At 29.1% G+C, this 16,183-nt stretch overlaps 2 protein-coding genes across 3 annotated transcripts; both read right to left on the reverse strand.

Annotated features, from left to right (window-relative positions):
• Positions 1 to 292: 292 nt before the first annotated feature.
• LOC108781320 (cilia- and flagella-associated protein 58) lies at positions 293 to 8,701 on the reverse strand. Its single transcript, XM_018549259.1, has 11 exons — positions 8,674 to 8,701; positions 7,631 to 7,759; positions 7,274 to 7,506; positions 6,682 to 6,958; positions 6,105 to 6,337; positions 4,357 to 4,768; positions 3,625 to 3,895; positions 2,871 to 3,130; positions 2,024 to 2,278; positions 1,645 to 1,869; positions 293 to 568 (listed from the first exon to the last, which is right to left on the reverse strand). The coding sequence occupies exons 2-11, from the start codon at positions 7,745 to 7,747 to the stop codon at positions 293 to 295; spliced, it is 2,559 nt and encodes an 852-aa protein (XP_018404761.1). The 5' UTR covers positions 7,748 to 7,759; positions 8,674 to 8,701.
• A 2,287-nt stretch (positions 8,702 to 10,988) lies between these two features.
• On the reverse strand, positions 10,989 to 12,639 carry LOC108781312 (sulfatase-modifying factor 1). 2 transcript variants are annotated; one of them, XM_018549246.1, is made up of 5 exons: positions 12,231 to 12,639; positions 12,023 to 12,143; positions 11,715 to 11,886; positions 11,297 to 11,480; positions 10,989 to 11,144 (listed from the first exon to the last, which is right to left on the reverse strand). In XM_018549246.1, the coding sequence occupies exons 1-5, from the start codon at positions 12,582 to 12,584 to the stop codon at positions 10,989 to 10,991; spliced, it is 987 nt and encodes a 328-aa protein (XP_018404748.1). In that variant the 5' UTR covers positions 12,585 to 12,639. The 2 variants fall into 2 exon arrangements, with proteins under 2 accessions (XP_018404748.1, XP_018404747.1); XM_018549245.1 differs by having other exon boundaries at positions 12,023 to 12,639.
• Positions 12,640 to 16,183: the final 3,544 nt, after the last annotated feature.

Raw genomic sequence — 16,183 nt, forward strand, 5'->3', positions numbered from 1 at the left:
CATGCATTCAATTGATGTAAATTTAATCAATATGAATTAATTTGTCAAAAATTTCCCATTAATGTGAATTATTAATTTAGCTGCTGTCACCAATTTTTATAGAACTGAACGCAGAACTATTTCTGCTTTTATATGTATGGGTGCATTATTATAAATTTAATATTTCTTTATTATTTGAGCCATAATATATATAATGTATTATAAATTATAAACTTCATAAAAACAAAAATAAAAAATACTCTTAATTGATAAATATCTCTTTCATGATTATTTCATTATATATAGATTTGTTTTACTTGCTTGCTGAAGAGTTTACAGTACATTGAATTTTTGAAGTACATGTTTTTATCTTGAAGCCACCTCCATAAAATTTTTTAGTGTGTACTGAAATATCTGGAAGAATAGTTTTATACGTAGATTTCAAGGTCATAGCTTTAAACTTCTGGAGTTTTCCTTTTTGTGTATAAAACATTTTCTTCAACTCGCACATTTCATTGTGCATTCTTGCTATATCATCTTTAAATTCGCTTACTTGCGACTCGTACATATTCAGCTCCATGATGAGACACTGTAGAGAGAATAAGCATTTATTTATCACAATAGCTTTAAGAGAATATTAAAATACTCGGTTTTATCAATTTAGTAGGACTTCACAAATACAATATACATCATTGACACATTATTACTACATATTACTGCGTCATAATCGCATACATATGCGTAAATTTTCGTAACGCGTTTTCATATCAAATTAGATATTGAGTCTAATTTTGAGCATTTGATGTCATTTGTTCATGTGAACTGCTATTTAGTCTAGAGACTACAAATTCGTATCTACAAATTGCAAAGCTCATGTATCATCACGCAAACGTTATGATGTTGACAGCACTATTGGGCCAGTTCCACATTCATGAATGACTCTTTATCAAGATTCATTTTATTCCTCATCTCTCTTTAAAAATTGTGAGTTGTGAAACTGGGTCTATATATTGGACCAAAATATGGTAAAGATCTCAATTTAAAAAATTTTTTTTGTTTTCTGTTAAGGATAAACACGTGTCTTATACAATTAATGCCAATCAATGTAGATTAATTTTAATCTCAGTTTAACTTACTGTTCATCTTTTTCTAATTTATAGAACTAGAAAAAGACAAAGAACAAATTGAATCGAGATTAGAGTTAATCTGCATTGGTGGAAATGGACATAAATGACGCAGCGGAAAACAGCGACTGGCTTTGATCCGCTCCGTTGGGACTTTGGAAACAGAAAAAGCAGCGAAAGCTTTGTTCCCAAGAAACTCGGAGTTCCTCACCCTACTTTCAACGTACTTAGGGCGTGCTTGCGTAGTAGGTAAATCTTACGACAGATCTCTAAAGCCCCAGACACAATGCGAGGGAATAGCAATAGCAATAGTAAAAGTTTATAAAGTTTAAGTAGTAGTAAATAGCAATAGTTAAAGTTTCTTAATTTTTTTTTTTTTTTAATATTAGACATTTTTAAAAAGGTATTTTTATCTATAATACCATTTCTCAACTGAAATAGAAAATTACTACATGATTAGGTATGCATGTCTTGATTTCTGCGAAGTTTCAGATTTTTAAGAATTTTCGATTAATCAAATTTTTTTTGAAGTTTTACTTACTTTGATTTTCTCTGCCCTTTTACGTAGGATGTTTTGAACTTTATTTAAGCTTGTATCTATCTGCATATTTGGTTGCTTTGATAAAACGTCACGAAGATTCATATATAATTTCTCAGTATCCTTTAGTTTCCTCTCTTTATGGATTATATCAGTGGACATTTTTAAAATACGTTCTTGTAGAATTTGTATTTTTTTAACAAGCTCGAAAGCAGTAGGATCTGTACCCTGTAAAAGAAAATATGTGTAATAGTGTATATAATGAAATAAAATGCACCATATTCTCCTTTTTTAAGTTACTTAAGTTTATCATTTAAATTTTCTTTTTATTTAACATAATGTCAGTCAACTTTCTAATTCTCCTGCTCCTAAATAAACTCACCTCGAGCTTTCGCCATCTGTGTATATTTAGTGGCGTTTGAATTTCCTCCTCAAGTGCAGTGACTTTAAGCTTTTCTTTTGTTAGATCACGATTTAAATGGAAAACTTCTTGGCGCAAATCGCTAACGTTGAAAATATTTTTTTCTAATAACATTTTCTCGGTTCTAAGTCTCTTCACTTCAAACTTGAGTAGCCGAATATCTCCTAACTTTTGATTGTATTGTTTCTCGCCACACTGTAATGTTCTATTCAAGACCTATGGCATATAAGAATACATATATGTATATTCATTTCAGAAGAAAATACTGTCTACTTCAGATGTAGTAAATAATATTACAGTTCATAATATATATCAAGTCTGACAAATCAAATCGGCGCTCAGTTTATAGAAATTAATTGCATTTGTATATATATACATATACATTTAAATACTACTTGTAAGTACTACTTTGTACAAAATTAACATTACATATACTGTAATATTCTATTCAAAATTTATGACATATAATATGCACGCACACATGCAAGTACAGAAAGAGAGATAAAGATGGAAAGAAAAAAATGAGGAAGGGAGAAAGAGAGAGATTCATATATTTGGTTCATAAAGAAGCATGATACAACCATAGTTTTTACTTTTAAACGTCTCTGGATGGAAAAGTATTGAATTTAAAAAATCATGCCTATTGTGACTTTTATTTAAGACTTTTATTCAATAACATACATTAATTCTAGCCAATTTACCCGAGGGACATTTTCCATAAGATTTGTGCAGAGTCCTTTAAATTTGAAAATTATTTCTAACAATAGTTAAAACAACAACCTCTCTGTAAAAGATGTAAGAATCATACCTTTATCCTGCTGTATTGCAGACCAAGTTCATCATTTCTTCGAACTAATTGTGTACCGAGTATGTCACGCTCATTCATAACGTTGTCAATATTTTTCTTCTGACGTACGATGTCTGAATCTGCCTGATGTATGGCTTGTCTAAGGCTCTTTTCCTTCTTTTTTGCTTCTTCAATTTGTTGTCGTAAGTCGGATATTTCCATACGAGAAGCTCGCAAATCAATCTTAAGTTCCTCTTTTTCTTTCTCAACTTTCCGTAACACTGCAAAATGAATGATTTTCTAGACTTATACGTTTTGATTATTGTTATTGTTATTTCTACTAATCTAAGATTGTCTTTCTATTACTAAATAAATGTTGGATACTGGTGTCCTTGACATGAAATGGAAACTTTTAAGCTGTAAAAAGGAAATGATTTTTTCCTTGACAGTCTAATGTACATATAGCCTTGTTGTAAGAGTCAATCTAAAAATCTAATTGATTGACTTGATACCTGAAATTCTCCCGTGCCTTCTGATAAAGTTATAACGTATATATTTTTTTTAACATAAATGCAACGAAATACTTGACCCTGATAAGCTGCTATAAAAAATGATAAATAATAAAAAAATTATTGGCTCATTGCCCTCTTTCTCTATATTATTTGTTTTAATAAATAATAAATTTCATTGCATATATCTCAAAATTAATAAGTAAGTTGTATCCAAGATGGATCAATTGATGCTGAGTTTAAGATATTAAATTAGAATAGCTTACGAAATTCCTTTTTGACAAGATTGGCTTCCTTCATCGTAATATCTTCCTTCAATTGCTCAGTCTGCTGACTTGTAACTTTCAGTTTGTTCTTTAAATCTTGCACCTCCTCCTGCGTTTCTATCAAATTTCTGTTGCACAGATTCCGTTCTGCACGAACAGCTTCAAATAGACTTTGATGTTGACGGTACTTGGTTTCGGAATCAACCAAGCGCTTCTTATAATCCATTACTTCCACTTGTTTTTGTTTAGTCTCGCTTATTTGTTTCTCTAGCTGCCAACATATAATATTTTAATCATCACTTTTTGCTTAATATACTCATTATTCACAATTAGTTACAGATCTACAACTTAAATTCTCGGCCCCCCCAATATTCAGTCGACTACACCACTTATTCAATTCAAATTTGAATTTTTTTCTCACCATACAATCGTTTTGAAGCGTTATCCTTAAGTTTTAAAATAAGGTATAATAGATGTTAATGTTGCAAATCAAATCTCAAAAAATATATCTCAAAAATAGTAGTAAAAACTATATTATTCGAAAAACAGCATTTGAGGCATTGCTTTCTCTTCGCGTTTCAGCTGAAGAAAAATGCCGCGAAAACTCAAGAAATGATTTTTTTTCTTATTATATATAGTGAATTAAAGCAAATTCTTACTAATTAGCAATTGCCAAAAGTTTGTTCACATTTACTATTACTTCTGGTATTTTGTAAATGTTTTATACTTCACCTGCTGTTCTAATCCCTGTACTGCTGTACTATATCTGTCCCGGTCTTTCTCTATAATTTCCATTTGTTTTTTCATGTCGTCTATGGTTTGTGTAAGTGTGTTCAGTTCATGTTCTAGTTTTTTCTTGCCACGTCCGCATAACAATAGTTCGTGATCTAATCGCTTGATTTGTTCATATGCGGTCTCTTTACTAAGGGCAATATTATTTTTCTCTCGTAACAGAATCTCGAAACGTTGCTTGTCTTCGAGTTGTTCCTTCTGACAGGTTTGAGCAGCGTGTTCAACATTCTTGACAATAATCAGAGTTTGCTTTAATTCTCGCTTTAGTTTAGATTGTTCAGATTCCGCTTTCAAGAATCGCTTTTCTATCAGATCCTTCTCATGTTTGTATTTAGCGCTGTCCTCTTTTGCTCTAAAACATTTATTATTTACTATAAAATCGGATTTGTAAAAATGATATAATGAAATATACAGGGTGAGGAAAAAGGATCGGTACCCTTGAATAACTCGGAAAATATAAGTTTTATAGAAAAATGTTGTGTACAACAAAATTTGTAGGGCTTTTAAACAGATCTATTTGAAGAAATGAATTCATTGATATACCTTGGATAATGATAATACCGGCCGTATTGTAACTTTCAACTCTCATAACTTGGAAAGTACTTAATGAAAAAATATATTTTTACAGTGTTTTGAAGAGTTCTTGACGCAAGTTATTCAATTCTGAAATAAAAAAATAGGATATTCCATTTAAAAAAATCAATATGACCTTGACTTGACCTTGGCGATACCACTCAAGATCAAACTGATAAGATCAATAAATAGATCTGTTTAAGCTCTATTTTTGTTGTACACAATATTTTTCTATGAAATTCATATTTTTCGAGTTATTCAGGGATCTTTTTCCCTGAATCGATTTTATCGGCCTTTTTCCCTACTTTATATATATTATATATTCAAACCCTAATGTTAGTATCTATGTATGTAAAAGAAATAATAATGAAAGTTAGTTCTTTTTCTTGCAACTCTGATAAAATTTAATTAAATACCCCGTCTTCTTTCCCGATACTCCTTCGAGGTCGCACAGATTTTCTCCCAGGTCATATGGATTACGTTCCTTGACCTGAAAGTTAAAGGACCAAACAAACACACTGTCTCAGATAATGTCATAGAGTTCCGTATTTCGGTACTCTGACATATATCTGAACCCCCCTCCCTCACAAAAGTGTATTGGATTCGTGGCACGCTCCCGAGGGCATCGACCGCAAGAGTTTAGCTACGCTCTTTTGTAGCTCCTTGAAGTCCCCTTCTGGGACTTGAGCGTGATGGAACCTCGAACTTGCATACTCCTAAAGCAATTTGGAGCTTGGGTGTAACAAATGCTTTTTTAATCTTTTTGCTCCGACATTTCACCGAATTATGATGTTCTGATAATTGCGCAATATGTTCAAAAGTCTTCCCTATTTTTTTGTTGAGCAGTATATATACATTTATAAATATTTCTTAAAGATATCAACGTATTTGTAAAATTCACGTAATTATTTTTACATATGCTGTTAAAGTGATGGAATTTATCCCAGAAAGATCCATCATGTCTAGTAAAGATGCCAAAACCATCATATAATGCTAAGGATAAATTGTATAAGGAATTTTTGTTATATATATATATAATATATAAATATAGTTACTAATTATTCAATAAAATTACTAGTTCTTCATATAACATGTAACTTGCTTCTATTTATTACCTGTTAAGCTCGTACATGATGCTTCTTATCTGCTTCCCTCTGTCGGAGAGTTCTTTTTCCAATTTTTCTGTCTCGATGATTGCATTGTCGAAATCTGTTTGTAGATTTATTTTCTTTAGCATCAGCTTACTCATTTCCTTTCGCAGCTTCTCATCTGCTATTTTTTGATCTTTCATCAAACTTTCTAATCTTGTTACGTTATTCGTGTTTGCCTCAATTGATACATTCGCAACCTATATGTATTTATAATAATTTTTTAAGACTTATATTAAATATATATACATATAGATATAAAATTTTGAAACACTATATGTATTATAACATAAGTATTAAAAAAATATTCTTGAATACATCATACAATTATTTAATTTTAATTAGAACTGCGAAAATGTAATAATTAGCATTATAGATGTTTGTGGGATTTATTGAAGTAATAGTTTCCGTACAATCGAAGTTAAGAGTACAGTAATTATTTAATAACCTACTGTTCAAATTCATATATCTATAAACATACATATATGATGCATATAAGTAAATTTATATTATTCTTCCAGTTTTTAATAAACGAACAGTTTACCTCCAATTCGTTCTTTTTTATAATGATCTCTTCCTGAAGTTGTCGTACGTCCATTTCTAATCTCTCTCGAACACCTTTTTCACGCGAGATTTCATTCAGTTGCATGCCAATGGTTCCCTGCATCTCTGTCATTTGCTGATTGACTTCGCTATTTTTTTTCTCAAGCTCCTCCGCGTAACTGGACATATTTTTCATGCGTTGCCGCATAGTCTCCAGCTCGCTAATGAGTATCTCCCTTTCTTTCAATAGATTCTCCTTTTTCTTGCTAACGGTAATGCTATAATTATGGTTAAACTTTAAGTGAGAAAATGCATCTTAGGCCTAATTTCACAACTTATGGTTATTAATTCTTGACTGAGGTTTAACTTATTTTCCTTATCTCTTTCTAATTGTAGAATTGGAAAGAAATAAAAAATAAATTGAATTTTGGTTAGGATTAGTATTATAAATGTGAAACTACTGTTTATTTTTATAAGGAACTGTAGAACTACGAAAAGTACTACTGAAACTGTTGTAAATTTTTTGATATCTACAGAATGTCATGCTAGCTTCACAGATCCAAATCCTTTTAATTATCCTTCAACGGACTCACTCTTTCTCGGCTGCTAGTTGTTTATTCTTTTGCTCGATTTCTAGGCCCAGTTTCGTAATATTTAGTCGCAAATTTTCAATCATCTCTTGTGCATTTTGCTCACGTGCGTGTGCCGCATCGGCTAACTTTGTCGTTTTAGTGACTTCCTGTTTTAATCGAGCTATATCATTCTCTTGAGCTTCTACTGTTTCTTTCAGCTTATATATCTTATGCGTGTTATCCATAATTTCATTCTGAAAAAATATTTGCCATATATAGGAAACGTATGGAGACAAAAATGAATTCTCTAAATACAGAAAGAAAAAGCGAGAAAAGGAAAGAAAAAATTATATTCGATTTGGTACAATTCAATTTTACCTTGAGCAACATGCATTGTTCCGATAGTTCCTTCTCATTTCTATGAGCTTTGTATAAGGATTCATAAAGTCTCGTGTATTCAGTTTCAAAGGGAGCCAGTGCTTCATTAGCACTCATTTCGTTCGTTATCTAGAGAAGATAAGGTGATCATAGTTTCACTTTTAGAACATTAATTGGAGGAAGCAGAAAGAACTTTAATAGCAATGAGATGTTAGATGTTTAATAGCACTCTATAAATCGGATCTAAAATTTTCAAGCAAAATTTCAAACAATTAGCATATATGTATATAGATTATAATTAAATTCATTATAAAAAAACTTTAAAATTTAAAGAATATAAGTATAGCTGCATTTGTATGTTATTATATATCTTGCTATTAAGAGATAAACATCTAAAACTTGTTATATGTATAAACCCCTTAAAGTTCATGTAATTTAAAAAATTAATAAATTGTTAATTTTCTTAATTAATTTTAATATGCCAAAAGAATTGAAAAATATAAAATTATTATAATAGAATTTAAAAAAATATTACTTTAAGTTAGATTGTATAATATATGTAAAACATAATACAATAAGTATGTATGTGTATGTATATGAATAGATACAAAAATGTAATAAATATGTCATTTATATTTTTTATATATTTCTGTATGTTTGTCTTTCTAAGAGTATTAATAAGATAATTAAGTTTATATTAATATTGTAATGTAAACAGCTAAATCCTTTATGTATTGTATAATTCAAATAAAATATGTATAGGTATTATTTACTATGAAATTAATTAATAAAATGTATTTAAATTTAATAAATTTGTATTAATATTAATAAAAAACTGAATAAAATATTTTTAGCAAAATATTAATTTAATAAACCATAGAAAAACTCAACATATATAGTTTCCCATATTTTAAAATTTGAAAACTAAACCGTACAAAATTACGATAACGGTCATATATTATCGAATAAATATAAGTATGTAGCAAAATATTTTTTAATAATTTTTGTAAATCCACAACAATTAATTTTTTAAAATATCTTACCCTTGCATAATCTTTTTCCAAAGTACAAAATGTGCTACTTGCCGAGCTTCCTTCCGAGGACGATTGACTGCTTTCACTTTCAGCCTAAAAAGCAGCATCATTTAATTGCTATTTTGATATGAGTAGTCACTTATCCAAACTACAAATAATCCGATAAAATTGACATTTAAAGTAAAACAAGATTACATGAATATAATTATAATAATATAATTATAATAATAAAATATTTCGTACTTTTAAATAATTTTCGATATAAATTTAAAAAAAGAGCTTTTTAATCATATCATAAAGAATTAAATAATAAATTAGTAATTATATGTGCATTTGATGAGATTAGCGCTATTTTCCTTTTGCCCTTATTTTACATCTAATAAAGATAGGATGATACAAATGGCATTAATACTGTCTCCTCAAACGCACATCTATTATATATTTCTATAAATAATAAATGATTACTTACACCGTCTAGTTCAGCATTCATCTCCATATCCATCATGATGTATCGGTTAGATTACACTTTATTGTGTGTGTATATATATGCAAATAAATATTTCTTTCTGCGAAGATATATATATATATATATTTTGTCACAAAATTAAGATTTATTAATCCTTCAAAATTTAATTTATGATATGTGAACCTTTGGGTAAACTTTTGTAAAATTCTAAATTAGTTAACTACTTTAATTCCAAATAACTTTTTATACAAATGTATTGACAATATATGAATGTAGCAATGTTTCCGTGCTTTTACGATATTGTGATTGTTGACTAGTCACTATGACAACAAGACACTTTTGTGGAGTTACATGCAGCAATGATATCCGGGTGCCGTCGTATATCACATTATCCTTGTTTAATGTTGGGTGAACACTACTCGTGGCTAGTATTTCAGAAAAAATACTTAATGTTATCATCATTGTTGGAATGAACAGTATTGATACTGTTAGTGCAAGGCCATTCTTGAAAAATATTGCACATTAAAAACTAAGAAATATATAACGTATCACACATTTTTATTTTCAAATAATTACCATTTTTTTACATAAAGGATTATAATATATTATATATGAGAAGACAATATGATGTTAAGTATGTCCTCAGTTGTACATTACATTATTATATTTGTATTTAACATTAATTATTTTTTCCGATGTTTTCCATCTTTTTCACAGCATTTTATATTAGATACTACAGCCCTACATCCATTAGCATTATAGGCATTTTGCTGTGCGCACATTTGTGTAATTTGATAATTTTTCACACCTTAGGTTCTTTGCGTCCTTATTGTCTCTTTTTTTCTTTGCCGCTAGTGTACGCTATGATTCTTCACTGTTACTTCTTACCTTATTTTTACGAGTATTATTTACGCGTCTTATTTTATTATACTTCGTCTATTATGGTCGGTGTCTTGTTTCGTGCGTCTTTTCAGATCTTTTTCAGACCGTCCGTTCAACGTTTGGAATTCGCTTCTTTAATATCTTGCCCTTTTACATGTGCAATATTTTTCAACGATATTGATTCCTGATTTTTCTCTACTCTATTTACGTAGTGGCTTGTCCGACAATCTCAACCAGTTTTCCTGCATTTCTATACTACAATATATTTTTATTTCGAGTTTGAGCGTTTTTAATTCACTGTATTGTTATTTAATCGTAAAATAGGTTTTTTAACCCGTTCATCCGCGGTCAATTTCTCCTGGTACAGAATTAGATCGTGCAGGTTCGAATAGATTTAATTTAATTTAGATTACTTTCATTGAGATAACAAAAATACATATTTCTATGTGAATTTTACATATGCATTGTGATTCTGCATACCATACAAAATCTACATAAATTCACACAGAAGTATGTACAGTATGTAGCAAGAATGTCTGAGATTCGATTTTTTTTAAATATTGGATTTTGGAAAAGTGTAATTGCTTTTACTTGTCAATAAGAAAATAAAATTTGAAGTTACATCAGCCGATTATTAAAACACAATAGAAACGTAAAAATAACTAAAAATTAAATGTAGACTTCTAAAATCAAATTCCAAATATCCTTGTTACGTACTGTACTTAGATATATAAGCACAAAGATCTGCTTAAACTGAAAAGTAGGTATTCCTAATTTAATTTAGATTTTTTTTTCAGAAATATCTCTTATTTTATTTTAAAAAGTTTTATTAGACGTAACATTATAATTTCATGTATATACAAATATCTGAAACAAATTTTAAACGTAAATAAAATATATATTTATTTATATATTATTATAATCTTGATATATCCAACTTCAAAGTTTTAATCTTTTTAATACTTTAATACATCACTTATGCTGATACAGCGCATCTAAAACCTAAATTTCCAGCTGATGAATCAGGTGTGTTTTGACTACGCGCGGCGCATCTGTATCTGTAGCAATAACTTTTGTGACATAGATATGAACCACCTTTTTTCACTTTATCACTACCGCTAGAAGGACCAATCTAAAAATTTAACAAGAACTATTTCAGTACGATATATAGCATATACGTGTACGTATAGGTGTGTGTGTGTATATATGTGTGATTAAGTATATACAATAAATAAAATACATAATTATATATTAAGAAATTATTTAAACAAATTAATTGCTTACTGGATTTATTAATCGATCGCTTGAGTGCTTTATTACCCACCAATCTGCTGTCCATTCCCAAACATTTCCAACAATATTATGCAAACCATATCTATTCTGTGAAAACATAGTAACTGGTGATGTACCTTTGTATCCATCTTCTTCAGTATTCTCTGTAGGAAAATTGCCTTGCCAAATATTAGCTCTACAATATGATGATAAATATATTGTTATTATATTCGTATTATATTATAATAAATATTATATTATGTGATACATATATTAATTAAAATTATGATGCATACTTGGTGTAGCAATGAAATTCAGTAAATGTGATCTTTATAGGAAACTTTGTACATGCATAACGGAAATGATATTTATTTACAATGGGAGTAGTATTGTTGTAAAAAATGTAAAATACATAAATATAACAATTTACTTATGCTGATTTTTTGGCATTAGTTTATTTCCCCAAGGATAAAGCCTATCAGAGAGTTCACCACGACATGCAACTTCCCATTCTGCTTCAGTTGGCAATCTCATTCCCATCCAATTGCAGTAAGCAACTGCATCGTTCCAGGAAACATGGCTAACAGGATGATCCATTCTGACTAAATACCTTATAATTAATTTGTCAATTTAAAGAAAATACCTTTATGACAATAATAAAATTTAAATAAAAATATCTTTGTTATAAAAATAAATATATTATTGAATGTATATTTTCTTTTTTACTTTTATACGTACAGGTAATATTTGAGTTGGGACCTTCTGGATGTTGCCATGAGGCTTGTTTCACAAGTAACCACCAAGGAGCTTGTGCAACCGCTTTATTGACTTTATCCTTTGTAGTTTGTGTTAAAAGACCCTCAAAGACAAAAGAATCCCCAAAGTTTTCTGCTTCAGTCATATATCCAGTAGCACTTACAAACGTCATAAATTCTTTATTACTTACTTCAAATTTGTCTATATAAAAACTATCTAACACTACTTCGCGTTTTGGTCCTTCTCCATCAGCTACTAAAATTGGATTGTTCGTTCCTATGAAATATGTACCGGCGTTAATTTTAACCATCTTTCTTTTCTCTTTTATTACGTTAGTTGCATTGAATTTAATATTATTCACAATGCAATATCCTTCCTGACGACTAAAAATTAATTGCCGATTTAATTTGCTGCACTGACAGTTACTATTATCCTTCACAGCGTTTACATACAAATAAAAATATCCGATTAACATTTGAATTTTATAAAAGTTTAAGACAGTCATTTTAATACGGCAAAACATGATTTTGTTCACTCCAATCATGAGTTAAGTCACAAGGAGTCGATCGCGTATCTCTGTTGACTTTTCTTGTCTAGGATTTTCGTCCCACGTGAAAAATACGCGCGATTAGCTGTAGCAGAGAAAAACCCGAGAGCGGCCATGGCGGCCTTTCTCTGTAATGTTTTACACTAGCGGCACCATTTTCGAGCTGCGGGAACTACGTACCACGAGAGCGAGCGAGACAGCGCATATTTTTTTTCGCTGCATATTTTTATGTTGTAACATTTCGCAAATTTTATTTCGTTCAATTTTTAAAAGTTAAAATTTATTACGCGATATCAATATGTGGACTACTCTGCGAATTTTCTGCGTTTCTCTCTTTTTTATCAAATGGATTTTCAATTCTTTTTACATATACTGTTAGATAAGATACCCTATTATGTTAATATATTCTCTCAACTCTTTTAACGTGTATAACTGTTTTATTAATTTAAATGTGTGTTCTTGTTATTAACTCTCTTTTGTTTATCGTTACTTTTTAGAATGACTTTTTTGCTACCATGAATTCTGATTTTATTGACTCGCTGCATTGCACTAAATGAAGAATGCGAATATATATATTGTAAATTGATAACAATTTTTGTAACATGTTCTTTGTAACATTGAGAATAACCCGATCGGTGTCGAAAATTTTTTGTTATAGTTCTTTGTAATACTGATATTATTTGAATTAAACTAATTAAAGTTTTCTGTTACATTATAGGCTCTTTACCCTTCTTTTGTTCATATTAATTGTTTTATTATTATTAATCTTTTATGATTCTAGATGTTCCAACTCCTCTCAGCAAGGATGATAGGATAATAAATATTTTTGTAACTATAGTTTCAGGATTGAAATCGTTTAATTATATCTTTGTACATAAAATAATAAAAATTTAACATAAATTTATTGGAAATTACCGCAATATATTACCATTTGATGTATAGGGGATAGCGCTACAATACAAGCTTTTGATACTCTCTAAATTCTTTTCTGATACAGATTTATATGATTACGATCGATGTTGCAGAAATTGTTTTTGTTTTTTGTTTGAAATATAATGAGCCCAATATATAGAAATTTATATAGAAAAATAAGCATTAATGTTTCGAATAATAGAACAAATAGTACAAACATGTGAAGTTGTATCAATGAATTATGTCGAAATTTTTATGAGCTGAAGCACTTCATGCTTATTCTTTTATGAAAATTTCTATGCTTTATAGATGAATTAACTGAAGATTTCTTTCCATATTATTTTTCAACATACTTGCTTTTTATTACTTTGTAGACATACGTGTCTATATCGTCCCATTACCTAAATGGGCTCTGTTTCGATATAATTATCCTATTTTATTGAAATGAGTAAGTATAATTACTTTTTATTCTTGTGTGTGTGTGTGTGTGTATTTTTATAATATACATACCACAATTGTATTATTTTATATAATACAGTATCTATATTGTGTTTACGTTATAACTTACAAATCTATAGAATATAGTTATATATTTACAAGAATATTAAACAATAAGTAAAGACATTTAAAATATTCTATAATTCCTCTATATAAAGAAAAGAACAAAGTCAGATGGAATAAGTAACTGTTAGGGAAATACATTACTTAATAGGAAATCTGCAAAAAGATTGCAAAATTATTGATAAATTTAATATGAAATGTATTTCTTTGTTTTTGTACATAAAAATGTTATATGTATATCATATCAATTTATTTCAAGGCCTACGTTACAAGTGCATTTCAATCAAAGAGGACATAAATATGTAATTATTGGATCTTTGCAATTTAAGAATATATAAATATATAAATTTATATATTTTTAATCATGCAAAATTCATACATGCGTATAATATTCTGCAATTCTTTTTATTGCGATGGCACAGATTTTCCATGTTTATCAAATTCAAAAATTCTGCATAAATAATACAACGAAATATTTTTTCATTTGATTGAAAATTTCTCATTTTAAATTTTGGAAATAATTTATCCATGACCTATTAAAGTGAGAGGACTATTTGAACTAAATCATTAGTAGCAGTACCTATATCAGCCATATCCATATATAGGCAATACATTCTTGAAAAAAGCAAGAAAACAGAGAAGAGATATAATTAATAAAAAAATAAAACAAATTTTATGTGATGTACTCGTAGTATTACTTAATGTACTTAAAAAATATTGTGGATTTGCACGTTCGCTGTCAAAATCATTCCACCAGTTTCTTTGTAAGAAATTTTATATATAAAAACTGTACTGTATTATCCATTGGTTGTTACAACATCAATATAAAAATAAATTGTGTAATTAAATCCTGTTTTATTTGTATGGGCCTAATCTACATGCGTTGTACTTAATTTCTATAACTGTAATGGACTGAATAGTTTTATAATATATTTATTTGTGAAAACAGTATTATTATACAATTATGGATGCTTTGTGTAGTTTTATCAATCAATTTATTATTGAATTCCATATTGTGTATGAACATAGACGGAATAATACTTTTGTGGAATAACTTTTTTGTTAATGGCAGAATACAAGAGAATCAGAATACACTAAATAAAATAAATAAAATTTCACTCACTCATAGAAAAAAAAAAAATTTGTGATGTAACGTTCAGAGATAAGAATAACTAAAATTATATAACTCTTTATTTTTGGAAATTATATCTGTATCATAATATAAAAATGATTAAAAATATTGTGTATGCGTGTGTGTGTATATATGTATGGACGAGGCACTTTAGAAATCGGTCTGAAGTGTGCAGCGACGCCTACTGTCCCTTCATCTCTCGAGTCATAGTGATCGAGCCACCGTTTCCGCACGTGCTTATGCACTTCAGACCAGGATCAGAAATTCAACACGTCCACGCTATTAATCCTGGGTGAGGCTAACTAGTTACAAGATAACAGGTACCAAATACATCTCTAACCCTACCGTTTAAACTGAAATCACCTGATTTTGATAATTCGTGCAATAATAAAACATTTACAATAACTTAAAATAAAATTGAAATAGGGCCAAAATCCGGCTTTATGGAGACTTCTTTAAAAAATTTTGTAATAAAGCGACATATTATGTTCCTCCCCCCTTCGATAGGAATTCTTGATCTACCACAATATTTACTAAAAAAAAAAAAGAAGTATTAATAGTTCTCATAATTCTACATGTGATACCTATCTGTGTAAAATTTCGAGGTAAACAAAAAGTTTATATCGAAAAGGAAACATTTCGTTTATACGATCTTTTTTCACATCCTTAGGAATAGTAAAACATGATACCAAAATTTATCCACCTATTTCTAAAGCACTCTCTCTTCTCTCTCTCTCTCTCTCTTTGTATAGATAATTATTTCAAATAAGATGTATAATTAAGGCTCCCGAATAATTGTCGCAGCGTACAAGATTGTGACGTCATAAGAGAGAAACGGTACATCGAAATTTCTTGTATGCCATTTATAAATAAAAAGAATTTGAATAAAACAAAATAATGATATTGCTTTATATGAATTGTAAAAATAAGAATAATCAAAGCTTATTCACTTTCTCTCTGATAGTCAGCAAATAGTCGTCAAAGGCACGTG

Source organism: Cyphomyrmex costatus, unplaced genomic scaffold (assembly GCF_001594065.2).
Source record: "Cyphomyrmex costatus isolate MS0001 unplaced genomic scaffold, Ccosl1.0 scaffold8, whole genome shotgun sequence".
In the NCBI taxonomy this organism is placed as follows: Eukaryota; Metazoa; Arthropoda; class Insecta; order Hymenoptera; family Formicidae; genus Cyphomyrmex; species Cyphomyrmex costatus.

Bases quoted from the DNA above. Each gene is read 5' to 3' on its own strand.
- LOC108781320 (XM_018549259.1), bottom strand. From the start codon at position 7,747: ATGAGTGCTAATGAAGCACTGGCTCCCTTTGAAACTGAATACACGAGA. The intron at 6,959-7,273 runs GTGAGTCCGTTG...CCATAATTATAG, and splicing joins CAACTAGCAGCCGAGAAAGA to CATTACCGTTAGCAAGAAAA. The intron at 569-1,644 runs GTAAGTAAAACT...TTCTCTCTACAG, and splicing joins AAAGGGCAGAGAAAATCAAA to TGTCTCATCATGGAGCTGAA.
- LOC108781312 (XM_018549245.1), bottom strand. From the start codon at position 12,584: ATGATTGGAGTGAACAAAATCATGTTTTGCCGTATTAAAATGACTGTC. The intron at 11,481-11,714 runs GTAAATTGTTAT...ATCATATTGTAG, and splicing joins ATGCCAAAAAATCAGCATAA to AGCTAATATTTGGCAAGGCA. The intron at 11,145-11,296 runs GTAAGCAATTAA...TTAAATTTTTAG, and splicing joins GCGATCGATTAATAAATCCA to ATTGGTCCTTCTAGCGGTAG.